The following is a 17,186-nucleotide window of genomic DNA, read 5'->3' on the forward strand; positions in this document are numbered from 1 at the left end:
GAAACGACAACCGCGTCGTGTCTATAGATCGCAGATCGAAAGCGAACGACATCGGTGGTTATGGAAGATCGATCGGGTCTATTCTTGTCGGGAGAGAGAGACGATCCAGTTGCCAGAAACGGGCAAACGAACGACGCCACGCCACGCCACGCCACGCGTTTCGCAATCGTTTCATCCAAGTGGCCGCTCCACCGCGTTCCTCGTTCGAACAAAACCGCTGAATAAACCGGTCCCTGCTCCTATTTGTCCGAGCCGTACTTTATCGAGCAAGCATGACGTGATCGTGCTACACAATAAGCAGAGATCGCATTCTTCGCTCGGTCCGGTGCTCATCCTTCGGAACGCGTCCTTGGAGCAGCCCTTTAAGGACAGTGATACGCGAGCAGAGCCGACCTGAATTCACGGTAGACCTTGACCACGATAAAACCGCGGTCAACCTGTTTCCAGACGGCAGCCGTTCTTTAAAATGCCCCCTTCGAGCGGGACCGGTTAAGGAAGATGGCGCCGATTCACGCTCGTTGCTCTTTACCGAAAAAAGCATCTCCGTACGTCCCAGAGACGCGTAATGGGCTAAGATCGCGAGCAACTCGGAGCCTGTTTCGTTATGCAACGCGATCGTTGAATCGCTTCGACGATACTTTAGCGTTCTCGATGCGGGAATATCTTTGGACTCGAAAGCTTTGGAAAAGTGCGATCGAAGGTATCAACGATACGGAGAGGTTCCCTTCTTGAAATGATAAAAAGATGTCTAAATACTCGAGCTTTCGAAGCTTCCAGAGAACCTAATTAAAACTCGTGCTGGAGAAAATGTTGACGAGAAAAGAGAGAGAGAGAGAGAGAGAGAGAGAGAAGGGGAAACGGAAAGAGAAGTTAATCGCGTTGGCGCCTTAATAACCAGCCGTCTCCGTGATTGTCTCGCTTCGAGATCCGAGCAGTGAAAAAACAGAGGGTCGACGTTTATCAGAGCCAGACCAGCTGTTTAGCGAGGAAATCGGAATAAAGCCGTCCCTGTTCGTGGGTGTATATACTGCACGCTATACGCGATCCTCCGTTACTTTGATCTTTCTTGCATTGCACGCCGGCAGACTATCACGGTGCAACGACCCTGTCTTCCCAGTTTGCATAACGGTAGGATTCGATTTTTCCACCGCGTTCCTCGAAAAGCTTCGTACGCCTTTCGCGCTGCGCTAATCTTTCGTGCCGCTTTCCACTTTCGTCGAAGTAAAAAATTCCAACGTTTATTGGATTTTAGAGAAGCGTAATGCCTATACCGTAACAATCGAGTTTCGATAGAAAGAAATTCGAATTTTTCGAAAAGCCAAAGTCGAGGTTAAAGCGGCAGTGACATATCGTTGGAAAATGATCGCTATAGAGCGCCCATAATGGTCCAACGTTATTCCAAGCCGTCGCGGCGTGACGAGCACCGTAAACTTATTTTTGGTGCGAGTTATTTCCGTTCGGGTCGACGGGAACGCCAGCCAGAGAGAAGAAACTTGAACGCGCGCACGAGCTTCGGAGAAAATTCTCAACTCCTGGTCAAACCTCCTGCGTAAATTTTTCTTCCTCTTGCGAGTACCCTACCGTATCGAAAATCTCCTTTCGTATCGCGTTTTATCGATCGACCAGACGCACCCTATCGTTCGTTAGTGTCCGCGCGCTTTCGTCAATTTCTAATTGCTTATCGCTTCTTAATTTTCTCATGGTAGATCGACTTGTAAACGTTAATCGACATCCGCGATCGGAACGTTAATCGCGAGTCGAACTTTCCACCGTTCGCGATTCGGAAGACCATTCCGCGTACTTCGCGAAACTCGTTTATTCGAGACAGTGGATATTTCTTGTTGCGCGATTTCTTCGAAATTGATCGCTTAGACACGAGTGTACACTTTCGTCTTCTTCTGTATGCAAGGGTGAACGGTAGAAAAACCGTGGAACATGGAAGCGGCGAGAACAGGTAAATATTTGGACAGGGTAAGAAACGTATACATCGCGTCACGAAACGTTCGGTTGGTTAGAAAGGAAGGTTAAAGAAGACGGAAACAATAAACAAACGAGATAAAGCGTATCTCGGCCTACGTCGTTCCCGGTCGATTTAAAAAATACAAAGAGGCTGCTCCCTTGCCGCTCTCCTGCCAAAAAGTAAATTCTCTTACGCGCGTCCAATCGATTTTTCAAGAGCGTATACGTTACGCGTATTCCAGTGGAAGCGAACAAGCAGCAACTGGATGAACCAAGAGGTTGGCTACCCGCTACGCGAGCGATGCCGGACTTAATTACGAAGACGCGCGGCGGTTTTAAGTAACGAGAATTGCCCTTACGGGGCGTTAACACCGGTGGAGCCGACTTCCTGCCGGGAAGTGACGTAACAAGAGCAATTACAACGTTCCACGTCGTTCATAAAGAGTAGCGAGTGCCAGTAAACCGGCGTAAAAAATTCTCCGCCACTTCCTGTTCGCCATTCTTGGCTAGACGCGCGCGAGATATTTCGCGTCGCCGCCTCGTCGTCGTCGTCGTCATTTCCTCTCTCGTCGCGTTCGAAATAAACTTTAACGAATAAGAGTCCCGTCCTTAGCGTCGTTTGTTAGAGGAGAATATACGAAGCTTTCGATTTTAACCAGAGATTATTCTCTATGATCTATTGAGAAAAGCCTTGGAAACGCGGTGTTGTTCGATCAATTTTCGATGCGACTCGTCGAGAAGTCACGGTATTCCACGTACGTATCTAGACGTACGGCGCCGATTGCATAAAACAACGGGCCAGATTCGGCGGTTGCCAAGTTGTGCAACAAGCGGCGTTAGAGAGGAAAATAAGCGCGTACCACGACGAGTCGCAGACGTAACAAGTAACTTTGCGTAAAATACCGTCTTCTCGAACAAACTTTTGATCGTACATCGTACCTTGGAAATATCGTACGAGTTTATCGGTATCTACGCGTCTTTTTAAATAAACCTCGAAGGAAAATAAATTTACGCGGGAGACCGAATGGGAAACCTGCGGACGGTTGCGTGTTTTCCACGACGAAACGAACAGGAGACAACGCAACGAGGCACCCTATCAACGCAGAGAAGAAGAACGCAAACGGTACTCACCAGCAGCTTGTTGTCCACGGTCTTCACAACGATTTCCTCCGGCGTGTACTGGGAGACATCGAATCGGAGCTTCAGCATTTTGCTGTCACCTTCGTCCTGGATGAGCGGGCTGTTCAGGCCATCGAGCCAGGCCGAATCATGCTGGGGGCTCAGAGAACTGCTGTTTTGAGTGCTCTGCGTCGTAGTGCTGAAAGGTACAACACGACGAATCGTCCATTATCGGTTACGTTCTTTGTCACTGTAACTTTTATCACGGTACAATCGTGAACGTTTGGATGACGAAGAAAGGTTAGAGAAAAAAAAAAAAAAGAAAAAAAAGAAAAAATGGAAAAGGAAAGGCACAAAAAGAATATGCGTTGTCGACGACGATGCGATTGAGACCGAAAACAATACAAATGACAAAGGAACGCGTCTCGACGAAGACTCGTTCGCCTACGGGTGACCTGGGTGGTGTACAGTTCGAGAGAAACAGAGCCTTACCTACGATGATAGTGACGATGCAACAGGGAGGAAACAATAGCAAACACAACATTGATACTGACTCACGACTCGCGACTAAAATCGTGCGCATCTACTCTGACTAACGATGCGACAGATCGAGAAACTCGATCGCTATGTCACGATGGCGTTGCTTTCACGAAACACGCGACAAACCTCGCCAAAAGCGATCGTTACGGTAATGTCACACAACATAATACGCACGCTACGGCACTCGAGTTAATTCGTTCACCAAGCGGTTAATTGTTTGCCAATGCAACTACGTGAACAGTCTCGTGCCCGTTACCTTGTACAGTGTTTTCTTGCCGATGGTGGCTTATGTGGTTAGCGGTGAGACAGCGGTAGAAAGACACAGTAGGTACAGAGGAGTATGGTACGTACATGGAAATAAAATTTGAGACAAGCGCGCGAGGCAGCTGTTTCGATGACGAGGCCAATTTCAGCGAGTGAGTTTCAGCGGCGGAGTACTTGGAATTAATATCGACGGCGAAAAGTTTGCATCGATCGACAGGCTGAACCGCCAGTCGATAGCAAAGTTAGCAACAGGTTCGTTATTGGCACGATCAGAGCCAAGTAACTGGCAACTTTCGATATTCGACGCTCACGCGACTCGAGTATCGTTAACCTCGCGAGAAACGTATTAATTTAAGGATACTCGTCCGCCATGGCAATATTAATTCGATACGTTCAAATTTAACCGCATTTTCCCTGTTTTACTGGAAGCCAGTACGAAAAAACGTACGCCACGAATTATACCACGTACGAGTATAATTCCACCGAACAGCAAGCCGCCAATTCGCGTTTCTTACGCAAAGATGAAAAACAAAATGGCGAACCTCTACTAAGGAGAACAGGGACTAGACAACTATTCGTACGTTAAAAAAGAAAAAGAAAAAAAAAAGAGAGAGAAATCGTTGGTTTTTTCTCTGTGTTTACAGTAGCGTCACCTTTTGAAGCTGTCGAATGCGGACCGCTTTGGCGGTGCTGCAGGGTCGACCTTGTCCCAACCTTCGGTCTTCGAGGTCGTCGAGGTTCGGTGTTCACTGGTGCTCGTGTGATGTCGACTTCGAGTTAGTCACCAACGTGCCAATGCAGAGAGCCAATCAGAAGGCGAGACAGAAGTCGAGCAAGGGGGAACAGGGGACATTAATATTTTGTTAACTTCGGTGGTTAGTTTCGTACAGCCGCATTTCTCCTCGCCGCCAATTTTTCGTCTTTTTTCTCTTTCGACAAATTTCCGCTGTGTCCTGGCGTCAAACGAATCGTCGATAGCAACTTCGTTCTTCCACCGGTCCATTATAATTATCATTATCGTTGCTAAAATAAGTCGGAGATAAGGGGCGACGGCAGGCACGGTCGGCCATTTCTTTTCGAGTTGTATCTTTCGAATTAGCGCTTTAAGCTTTAACGGAAGAACGAAGGAAACAACTGGACGTTCGTAGAGTAGAGCAAAGTAGAGTAGAATAGAGTAGCCGGTTCGGTTTGTCGCCAGGAAACGGTATGTACAAGAGGAGTTCCAAAGAAGGTCCATTCCCAGGATAAAATTGTTCCGTATTTACATACGAAAGAGGCGTAAGAATAGCGCTGCAAGTTACATCTCCGCTGGTTATTTGAAAAACCGTTTACAGCGTGTCTCCAAATAGATGGCACTCTCATTTAGAACGTCGGTGCGTCAAGTTGCAAAGCGATGTAGAACACATTTCTCAACGTTGCGAACGTTACCTAGCAGTTCCCAAATCTCTACGGAACCTCGAAACGATAAAATTCATCGCCTGTTCGAGCGAAAATTGGTCGCGTACTACTCGATCGTGGAATTGCAGGCAAGCAAGGAAGGCCACTTGTTTGGGAACTGCTGATGCAATCCGTTCGTTAACGCTTCGTGTCACTGCGGGTTACACGCTGTTACATCACTCGGCAATTCGGTAATTAGGTAGGCTAAAAACCAAGTATCCGCATCATGCCAATCAGCCATTAAAAATTACTTTGGCGAGCCAGCAACCGATCACGGTTTACATCCTGGGAGAAAGATCTCGACCACGGAATTTGCACTGCGTACAACGCGCTGTACATTCGTAAGAGAAAAACGAAACGTTTACCAACTTGTATAGCTAAAAGTATTGCTAGAAACTCGAACGTCCGATCGTTAAAAGCGGCCGAGTACTTGAGAAAAGAGAGCCGAGACAAAACGTGGCATGAATATTTTTCACGCGTTCGAACGTGTCGGTACTTTGTTCGACTCGACTTCTCAGTACTCGAACAATCGCGAAATTAACGCTGCTATTAAGAAGATACAAGCTGTTTTCCGTCCGCTGTTTCGTCCCATTTCCGAACCAACTTCGTTACCGATCGATGCCGCACTAATCGCTTCGGTTAATCGACGTTAAACTAATCCACGACGAGCCGTCACGAATTAACTTATCCAGCTTCGTCGTCGTTATTTATAGCGTATCGACGGTTAAATGCCAGCACGATGCGAGTCTCGTAAAACCGATAGCCGGAAGTTACGGGTCCTGTACGCTTGTTCGAGGAGGTCGCCGACCCGCGGACCTTTCTAAAATAGCGCGCTACGGCTGTAACGTCTCGTCGTATTGCCCTCAAAATTAGTCCTCCGCTGTACTCTACCCTTGCACGTGAAACGGATATCTGTTTTAGAAAGTTTAATAATAATCTTCTTAGCGGTACGTGTCGTCTCGTCGTGCTTTCGCTATTCGCTGTTTCTTCGCCTCTTCTTTGGCCATTTAGTCGAACGCGTCTCATCGAATAGAATGGACGGGTGAGAAAGAACGCGTATAGCGAAACCTCGAACTCGTTTTAACGCAACGTACGCAAGTAACAGAGATGTTTCTTTGGCATCGCTGTTGTCGGATAATTTATTATTTTTTATCAAATCGCGACCATGGAAAACCTTGCGAACGATTCGCAACGATCGTGAAATCAATATCAGTCTCGAAAATCTAACTGATAAAAAATGACAAGTACCATTAAGCCGTATTAGGAAATAACGTTTTATTTTTTTCAGATTTTTATCGTAAAAAAACCAACGTGCTTGAAAACAACAACCGAACAAACACGTACACGGAACACGTTCGACGACCAATCTCTTCTATTCTTAGGACAAAATTGTCTGCGATAAAGTAACGATTTCAGGAAGAAAATGTCGCTGTATACTGTCACGCGACATAACGTGCTCGTGCACAGATAGTTTCGTCCTCGATACGAGAGAAAAAAGTAACTGGCGAAACGGTAGAAACTGCACGATTCTACATTTCACGTTATGCACCGCGTTGTACGGGCGTTCCCTCGACGATCCATGTTCGTAAGATTCGAAGAAATATTCGATGGACCGGCAACTTGGACGTTTCGAGATTTTTCGAAATTTAAGAGCCGCGTCCGAACTCACGCCGAACCAACTTTGATTCGACCTTTCGATGCCAAAGCGTAAATCGATCCTAAAATATCTCGCTTGCTAAGATATATGTAGACGGAGAAGCGGCTTAACGACGACCTGATGCCAAAGGGGATCAAAAAAAGGTAAAGAGGAGTAGTAGATTTAATGGGTGGTTCGTTGAATGGTGGCAGTGGCGGTGGCGGTGGCGGTGGCGGTCGGTCAACGAAGTAAGGGGGAATAAAGGGAGCTGTTTCCCTTTAGCAAACCTGTTTCACGCGAAACAAAAGCGGGTCCGTATCGAAAAGATCGCGATGTCTGTCAAAATGCCTTTCAGACGTATAAAACGTGCAGGAAGCGTTCTACGAGATGAAGTATGGAGAAGGCGGCAGGAGAAAGGCTCTGTCTCGTTGCGGCGAGTCACGAGAGGCGAACCGTGCCGAGCAGGATCTCTCCAACACGGAATCCTTTGGCTCGAAAGGCCACGCGATACGTCACCAACTCGAGATCGAACGCGAGCGCGACTTTCCATCTAGTTGTCGTGTTCCATCTTCCACTGCATTTTCAAAGATTTTTTCGCTCGATTCCTCGTTTCGTCGAATAGGAGGAGATGCGTTTACCGCGTACGTCTCTAATGCGTCGAGCTCGATGACGACTATAATTTCATCGCGCAAAGAACAAACATAAGACAGAGGACATCCGATTTATCCCTGGCAAGGATTCAACGAGTCGATCGTAAATTTCTCAGTATGGAATGTAAATGGATTTGTACTTGGCCTAGAAAGACCGCCTGAAAAAAAATCGATGACTAGCTCGCCCGAGATTGCCAATAAGTTAATCGATTTGCCTTCTCCTTGCCTCGATCGATCGGGCCGCGAGTAAGTCGAAGAACCGAACACCGACAAAGTCGAACCAACTGTAAGTCGTTTTTCCTATCGAGTAGAATCTATCCGTTTCTTTCTTTTAAATTATTCCTGCCAAAATTTGATCGATCATTGATCAATACGGAATGACGCACGGAAGCGTCTGCAACATTCGCTGGCATTGGCAAATACTGCAACAGAAAAATACACGTAACGTCGATCGTGTAACTATCCACTGTGATGCGTCAGAACGACTGCTTTTTTCATTACGTTTTCGCATTACGAAACCATGCGCACCGTGTCGACCAGTCGACCGGTTAATTCGATCGCAAGCAATAGAAGCGAAAACGAAACGATAGATCGTTCCTAGTCTATACACGTCGCATACAAATTTCCCGCAGGACGAGTAAAGAGCGAATAGGCACTGATTAGGACCGATTCGAAACAAAAAATCGGTGGCTATTTCGCTGCTTATCGTATTAAGCGTGCAAGATATCCATCGATAAATTCCACACGAATACATACGATACGTATGTACTCTGCGTACTATTTGACTATCGACGATCTGTTTATTCGATGGAAACGAAAAATTCCAAGGAAAATTACGCAGCCAGAATACGATCGCTTGCCTCCGCAGCATCGCCAAACAACTTCCTCGTTGTCTTCGTAACGAGTTACGCGCGCATATTAACCAAGCATCGCGGCAAAGGAATTCTCCGAAGAGGAACTGGCGTACGGGCCGTGAAACGTTACGACGAACGTAAATCTGATCCGCTGATCGTAGGTAAGTAGCTGAGTCTCGAACATCGATTCGGCATGCTGCACCAGGGAGTACGCATATAGAAAATGCGTTACGCGGCCGATTAATTCCACCGCGATGATTACACGCGTGCAACATCTTGGATCCTACGCGTTCGGTGGATCGAACGCCGTGTACGTTTCCACGAAACGTTAGGTCGAATTAATTTCGTGCAACGTTCGTTGCTATAAATAACTCGCCGCTCAAATTTCCGACAACTTGCACGAATAATTACTTAGGATCAAAGAGGATCTGGAAATTTGTTCGAACGATTCGCAAGTGGCTCGGCACGGTTATTACGTGCTCCGAGCTTTCAAGAAATCTTCGAGTTATTTAAGGAAATTTAAGGGGAACTTGGTTTTCGAAAAGTCGGAAGCTTCGAGTTTGCGCCTGGTTCTTTTCTTGCGCTCTTCTTGCTCGTTCCATTACCTCTAATTTCGTTCGACGAATACCAAACTGCATATCCAAACTGCTAAACGTACGAAATTACGTCTACCAATTAATACGTTCAAGGTCTACTTTCTTCCGTACACCGATTCTACAACAACGCGGTAAATTTGAATTGCCTACTGCGTGCTTGTCCTCTTAATTCGCAATTTGTCCATCGATAGCGCGTTGCTTCGTCGTGTTCTCGATAGTTACTCGATACTTTTTCCTATGCTCCACGGCTTCTGTACCTCGATCCTCGAGTCCCGATAGACGCGAAAAAGCAGAACGGTCTGTTATAGATGGTTTTATAATTCGCAAGCGATATAAGCGATCGACTCTCGGTTCTCTCCACTGATTCATCCCTCGCGCGTATTAGAAAACATTTTCGAAAGCTCGCGGCAACATTTATTTCGAACGATACTTGTCTATTTGTGGCTAGGCCGTCCCTGAGCACCGATTACGTCACCAACTGACCACGTGACTCGTCGGACCTCGTAACTCGTAATGGTCCATATTCACCTCCCACGGATCGACCGACCGAGACGCGATCATCTGTCATCGATTCCGTGCACCTGCTGCCCACTCGCCAACCTGATTACGTCGAAAAAAAAAAGAAAAAAAAAAATAAAAGTAGGGTAACCTTCTTCGAGATGAATTTTTTAAGCTACGTGGCACAGCACTTTTCTAAATATTTAATCTGCGTTTTAACGGTACGTGGACGTTTTGAAAATTTTCTAATTTTCTAGGAAACAGGATGGTTCGGGCGATTGTCGACCACTATTTTAGGAACGCGCGGCTTGCTCGCCTTCCACGTGTTCTCGACACGTTGCTTCGATGATTTATAACGTTCGAGCAACGGAGACCTTGATGGGCAACCTTCTCCGCGTTATTTTAAAAGCTTCCGATGGATTTCTGATGCTTTCGTGGTTCGCTCGCCGACGCGCCGCTGACACCTACTTCATACTCGTTGGAACTCGTTGGAACTCGTTGGAACTCGTGGAAATTCGGCAACGTTGTACGCGTCGGTAGCTTCGTACAACGCAAAAGGAATTTCCGTTCGAAAATTTAAAAGCGCGCAAGAAGATGACTCTTGAAACGATCGATGAGATCGGTCATAGCAGTTAATAGGTATTGTACTTGCAAACCGAATCACGACGAGCGCCTGGCGAAGTAAATCGCAACCTTGCCGTAGCACCTACGACAGACCCACCGATGAGAAATGCAACAAATACGTCTCGAACGATCGAAAGCCTCGACGATTCGTGCACGCTGTATCGAAAACCGATAGATTCGAAACGAAAGCATACGAAGTAGGCGAGCGCTTACGAACGAGTCCTGGAGAGAAGCCAAACGATAGGCGTCAAAATGCAAAGCTGCGTTTATGCGTGGTCACCTACCGAAGTTTAATCACCGTTTTGTGATCCGGTGGATACGCATTCCGGTCGACGATCATGGTGATCCGCGTCGATTCGCGAATCAGAGAATCGGATCGAGAAGGTAGAGAGAAACGATTTGCTGTGTCGCCTGCCACGGAACCAGAAAATTACTGCGCAAAACGTTGTACGATCAGCGTAAGCTCCTCACCTTTTCCGCGCGCTGCTATTACAATTTAGTACACGATTGCGAGTGGGGAACACCGATGCACCGTGTCACTGTCAAGGATGCGCGTTGACGCAACGGACGCTTATATCCTCTCTAATGATCGGCAGTTGCTGGTCGGACAACACCGACTCGCTCTAACGATTCGTTAAACTACGCGCTTACGAACACAACGCTTTTCCAACGCGTTTTTATTTTTTTCTTCTCTTGTTCTCTGCCGTGGCTTGTTTTAAAATTAAAAGTCCAAAGAACAACGATTCGTTTCAACGACTCTTTAAACTTAAGATTAACTTCAAACGAAGAGAGCACGAGATTGGATCGTGTTGCTATGGTCTTTGGATTATCGCGAGGATACGTTACTCCTTTTAATTACAAAGTACAGAATCTCGGAGTCAACGTGCGTCATAAGCGTTCTCCGAACACGCCGTTGTCGCGTTAAGATTCCGCAAATATCTGTCACGAAGAAATTTCAAATATCTCGGCTGATCGCAACGCGGTAGCGGCTGTTATCGAACGCGGACTATCGGTTGTTTCGAAATGCAGGAAACGAAAATGCAAAGTATCTCTCGGTAATGAGAAGAACGTTTCTACGCGATGCGATCAGATGCGATAAATTACATATACGTGTAACGAGATTGCAGGAAGGAGCGTGTTCTTTGTCAGTGCGACGAGTCTCGTTAAACAGCCACCTATTACGCAACGTATCGTTTCGACTAACGACCGACACACGACCTGCGTTTACATAATCGTCCATTATAATCGACGTACGAAAACTCGTCACATCGTTCGATTTAATTACAACGCCCGTTGTAGAATCGCTATCGGCTAATGATCGTTGCACGCAATTTCCACATATTATCGGCTGTTATTGGATATCGTGTAATTTCTATTTAACGCGTTCGTACGTATACGTTTGTGATCCGAGTCGGGACTGGTACACGACGGAGAAAAACGTAGAAAACGACGATTTACAGGCAATAAATAAATTCGCTACGAAACACCCGACTATTTGGCTTGCTCAATCTCGTGAAAGCACCTCGTCCAAAGCATCAAAGGCAATCGAGGCACGTACATACCACTGTACGTACGTACGTATATTCATCTTCCGATCGAATCTAATTTTACGCTCACGCGATCGAAAGCACTTTTCGAATTAAATCATTGGCATGCCATTTTGACGGCGAGCAAAAGGTTATTCGATCCATTCCTCGTTTTACGAGCGCATAAAGTTCCACGCCTCTTCGTTCAAAGGCATTTGTGAAACTGCCCCTAAAAAAAACTTAAAAAAAGAAAAAGAAAAACAAAGAAGTTAAAAAAGAACCGGAGAGGAACAAATGGATGTAAAACGTTAGTCAAAACAAGTAATTCGACCAAATGTACATCGGCTCCGGCAGAAAAGTGTTTTCGCGCAAACGCGCGAGATCGTCGATAAAGTCTGAGAAACGACGAAACTCGCGGTAAATTGCAAACGGCCCAAATTCCCATTTGCCAAGGAGGAATCCGTAGAATTTTGGTCGAGGTTATTTTCCGTCGATCGGACTTCCCCCGAACAGGCTGCGAGAACGCGTTACCCAGGCTGGCTAACGAGAACTCTCCAAAATTTGTGATCGCACGCTTTCTTTTTTTTACCATCCTACGCATCTGTATTATCGTTACATTTTCCCCGTGTTTCGACGTAGGGTTCGACTACTTTGTATTTTGAGAAGAAGGAACGTCAAGTCGTTGTAACAGATTCGGTAAATAATTCGATTTCCTACCGCGAGTCGTATATGTTAGAAGGTGTTGATTTTCGAATAGTCGGGTAATAAATTTAGAACGATGCTTCTATAATTAGTAAGTTGAGCGCGTAGCGGGCAAGCATATCCAAGATCGAACAGGCCTTCTATTAAAATAACACGACTGTCAGCTTTCGCGGTGTTGGCATGCAAAAACTGTGGCACATGGCACGCATTCGGCGCACGATCCACAGCGAATTCGCAATTTATTCCGCGTGAATTCCAATGTAAATGTTCCCAAGATTCGACTAGTTCTTCGATAGACCAAAATATCAAAAATTTCCCAACGAGATGCCCGAAAACTGTACGTGAAACATGTCGAATTGCGAATTACGCTACTACCGTACACTTGCAAGGACAAATTTTATCATAATTCTTCGAATTTTTCCTTAAATTTAAATATCGTAATTTCCAGCAACAGCTCCCCTATATTTGTTTGGCGAGCATCGGTGACAGGCAATCGCTCGAAATAATCAGCGTTGCTCTCCACCGGGATTAGAATTTCAAACGCGCCATACACCAGAAACAACGAGAAACATCCGTAACGAAGCGTTCATAGTGCCAGGAGACCCGACTCTCCGCACGTTTCAGGATAGCCTGTACACCAAGGCCAGGTGTAAATTTTCGTCCAACGAGATCGTTTGTTTTTCGTTTATACCCTAGCAAGAAAGGCACATCGAGGGGGTTCTCCTCGCGCGTTCTTCATAGCGAACGCACTGACGAAGCCTCTATAAATAGCGGATACGTTACTGAAATACGTGAAACGAATATACATATGTACGTGTGTACTGATGAAAAAAAGTGGCAGAGACACGACCTTAATTTACACTTACCGCGATCAACACTACGCTTTCGTTTCGTTATCACGCGCTAATCAATATACGTGTACGAATCAAACAACTGTCAAAGCAGCGCGCTTTCTCGCCACTTAACGAGAAATTCGCGTACGAAAGCCTTCCGTGAATTTCTTTTCGAAATGTCCAGAAAGCAACGCGATCAGAACTTTGAAACTTATATATATATACATATACATATATAGAATATATAGAACTATATATATACAGCAGAACTTTACAAAGAATAATATCTATCCTTTCTAGCCATCTTTCTTCGAGCGTCAAAACTTAGGATTAAGTTACTTTTGTACCACTCTGTATAACAAAAGCAGGTAGATGCGCAGGTAGACGAGGTAACGCGAACACAGCGTTATGCTAATTCGCGCTAAAAATCAACACATTGTTGTGCAACCGGGCAAACATCGATCCATGGAAAAAAATTAAATGGCGGCTATTGGCACACTGTTGCACCTCTTATAATGTGGGTTGAATGTTTTATGGTTTACGAGTTCGCCATTAATTCGACGCTGAACCATCGACTTTCACGAATCAATTCCAACAAAGTAGCGAATAAATATAATCAGAGTTCGTAATTTATATCTCACGCGGATGAGTTTTCATGGTCGGCTAAATTCGAAATCGTATCGTGTTGTTACCGTAACCCGATCCACGATAAAATTGATTGATTCTATCGGCCGACTTGAAAAACAACTTTGCGACCGTTCGATCGTACGACTCGAATCGAATGCGTCTAAACTGACGATCATTCTTTGTATGTCTTTAATGACACGAGTATGTCTTTAATGAGAATAACATTTTACAAGAAAAGTGCAGCATCGATCGATTTAACTCATCATCTATCGCGAACACGGAAGAGATCAAAAACGAGGATAAAGATTTTTAAGTTTTAATGCTTCTTGTTTCTGCAGCGTTAAGGCACTCGAATTAACTTCAATAACGTCAGGCATCGATTCTCTCCTCTCTTTTACCGTTATTCTACGATGAATTTCGTTCACGATGTATTGTAATATCGATCGCTCTTCTGGAAGGAGGAACGGCACGTTTGTATTCGATACGATGACTATGTAAACAAGAGTTTCTAGAACGCCATGAAAAATAAATACCGGTCCTGTAACCGACGTGAAACGAGACGTAAACTCAAATCCGAGTAAATTTTAAATATATCTCATCTTAAAACTCCAGTACGTTTTAAATCCAATTTAACGCCTTTCAATAGTCGTACTTTTACCTAAGATAACATTAATACGATCTTCTTTGACGATAGCTTTTTCTGGCCTAATTTTCGATCCCATAGTCATCTTATCTCCATCTATCCGTACTTCAAATATTTTCCCACTTGTATCAAAAGTCACGTTCGTAAATATTCGTATTTCGTGTGCCGCGTAACATTTATTATTGTAAGAACGTTGAAAAGAATCTTAGCTCGGAAATTCATCGGAATGAACGAACAGAAGAGAAATCGTGCCGGGTGTACGCGTGTTAAAAGGTTAGGTGCGTCTCGGTAACAACATACCTGGTGGTGCTCTTAAAGAAGTTATTGCTTTCGCGATTCATCAACTCGCTACGGAACCGTGACATCTCGTCCTCCATCTTTCTCATCTCGGCGTCGAAGCGTTCCCGTATGTTGGAAAATTCGGTGTCGATCACGCTGAAGTCACCGAGCTTGATAGGAATATTGCGCTTGATACCACTGTCAGCCATGATTTCTGCTTCGTTCACACTCGTGTCTCTCTACACCAAAAGCCACTAAATGAGATGCTCGCTCGTATATCAACAACAAGCACTACTCTCACGAACGATCGTTTTTAATTACTGGAAATATCGTTCTCGGTCACGTACAACCGTTCTGTACGTTGTCTCGCCTAAGAATGAGCGCGGCTCACCGAATGCTCCTTAAATAGTCGCGACGCAATCGCTCGGCTATTCGTGGGAGTTCGTCGTCGCTCGGTATGTTCCGGAGGTGTTCGGGTTCGTGCACGCGGTCCAAACTGGGAACGAAATTTCACGAAGATCCGAACGACGTGTATTTTCTTTTGCTTTGGGATTTTTTGCGAAAGGTGCGCTCTTCAGCTAGTGCAAATTATACAAATTAAGTGCTCGTCGAATATTTTAAAGCAATTTTCTGATCCTCGCTGCAACATAAATTACCCGAATTGAATTTATTCCGCAAGATTTAGTCCGTTTAGTCGTTATTCGTAAACGTTTGATAAATAAAATGAAAGAGCGGAGAAAATATTAAGTATCCTTAAAAAGTATCAAATATTTTTTAGTTTATTAAGAAACAACGTTTGGGCACTTATCGATACAACAGCAAGTTGTACGAAATTTTTCTTTAACACGCATGCAACAAGGTGACGGTTGGTTGCCCTATTTTACGATATAACACTAGAATTTTAAGTTTTATATTTTCCAAGTAAAACAGGATCTCCTACATAAACCAGCATGTAAGGTAGCAAGTTATTCATACGTGCACACGACGTACAAAGTTTCTGAATAAATATGTGATCTAAGAAGAATCGGTGGGCGTCTATAGGTTATGATTTCGCACATAGCTCCAACGATTGTGTTTTATACGAGAAACGATGACTAATACGTGACCGTACGATCATTTCCTTATTGATTGCCTTTAGATCGGAGATGCGTATATCCGCATAGAAGATTTTATTTCTATCGGTATCGAATTTCTAAAAAATTTTGATTCGTCGTCGTTATATAAAAACACTTTTTTAATGTCATTTATTACGTCTGCAATGTTATAGAATTGATCTTTTAACGATTTATGCCACGGCCGTAAAATTATACGCGTTAACGTGGCATATTCGCGGATCATCCGATTTTCACGATATTAATTGGCTAATTAAATTACATGGTGCATCAAGAGGTTTTCCGAAGTCAACGATGCTTGCAAAAGCGTCAGGACGTCGATTACCATGTCGACCCAGTTATGCAGTCTTGTCTTCTGGTAAATTTACTCGATCTGCACGCAGTAGCTGTACTTAACGACATTCTACCGATGAACATATTTTGCACACTTGTCATCGAATATCTATTGTTACAGCTTGTTACGTTTCACGGCCGCTTAAAGTTAAGGAGCAAGGGAGATATCTATTTCCCCATTATCTACAACAAAGCCACGCAACTTTCACGAAGAGTCTGAACTAAATTTTTGTACCTAAAATAACGGAAGTAACATTGCTGTAGATATTATCAATTATTTTTAACACACGGTAGGCGATGCAAAGTATTCCCAGTCACTTTCGTAAGAACAGAAGGACTTCCTAGTATAAAATCCTATTCGAGTATAAGAAACAAATTCTTCTTTATTCTCAACAGTTGCCAAAACACCATCTCGCATCGCTTTGTACCTATGACTCATTTCGCGTTACATAAATTTAAATCATCCGTATAAATTCGCTGATTCGCTATTCTAATAGCTATTATTTTTAGTTATTATTAATAGCTCAAGTAGGTATAAAATTTGACGCAAAGAATTCGTGACGATAATTCGCATTTCGTTTCGGATCGTTCGTTCTTTCTAGATTCTTGTTAATCACGCGTGAACATTCAGGTGTTCTAATTTGAACAGGCGTACCAGAGAGGCACGAAGGCCGCGGTTACTACGCAACTTTCTGTATACGTCTGGTGGAACTGCGTGATATTTCTTTTCATGGAGTTAAATCACGCAGGCAAATGATGCTGACCGCTATTTTCACGCGTCGCACCGCGTCATACGCACTGAACTGAATGGACCGACGCGTCACGACGCCTTCTTATTGTTCATAAATAGTCCTGCCTGCGACTTCGCACTCGTCCACGATCTCTTATGAATCAAACTATGTGGAATGTTTTCTCGAGATCCAACGAGTGACGAGGAGTGCAGTTGATTTTCGT

At 44.6% G+C, this 17,186-nt stretch overlaps 1 protein-coding gene across 4 annotated transcripts in view; it reads right to left on the reverse strand.

The window, feature by feature from the left end:
• LOC126873135 (heat shock protein beta-1) overlaps positions 1 to 15,207 on the reverse strand; it is a 24,405-nt gene extending 9,198 nt beyond the window's left edge. Inside the window, exons 1-4 of one of the 4 annotated variants that reach the window (XM_050633715.1) lie at positions 15,109 to 15,207; positions 14,809 to 15,026; positions 4,536 to 4,652; positions 3,091 to 3,277 (exon numbers count right to left, since the gene is read on the reverse strand). In XM_050633715.1, the coding sequence (XP_050489672.1) occupies positions 3,091 to 3,277; positions 4,536 to 4,652; positions 14,809 to 14,996 (492 nt within the window). In that variant the 5' untranslated portion in view covers positions 14,997 to 15,026; positions 15,109 to 15,207. Of the gene's footprint in view, positions 1 to 3,090; positions 3,278 to 4,535; positions 4,653 to 10,461; positions 10,656 to 14,808 lie in introns of those variants that run through there. The other 3 variants (XM_050633706.1, XM_050633729.1, XM_050633723.1) reach the window with 3 other exon arrangements.
• Between the last annotated feature and the right edge of the window lie 1,979 nt (positions 15,208 to 17,186).

The sequence above is a fragment of the Bombus huntii genome, chromosome 2, assembly GCF_024542735.1.
Source record: "Bombus huntii isolate Logan2020A chromosome 2, iyBomHunt1.1, whole genome shotgun sequence".
In the NCBI taxonomy this organism is placed as follows: domain Eukaryota; kingdom Metazoa; phylum Arthropoda; class Insecta; order Hymenoptera; family Apidae; genus Bombus; species Bombus huntii.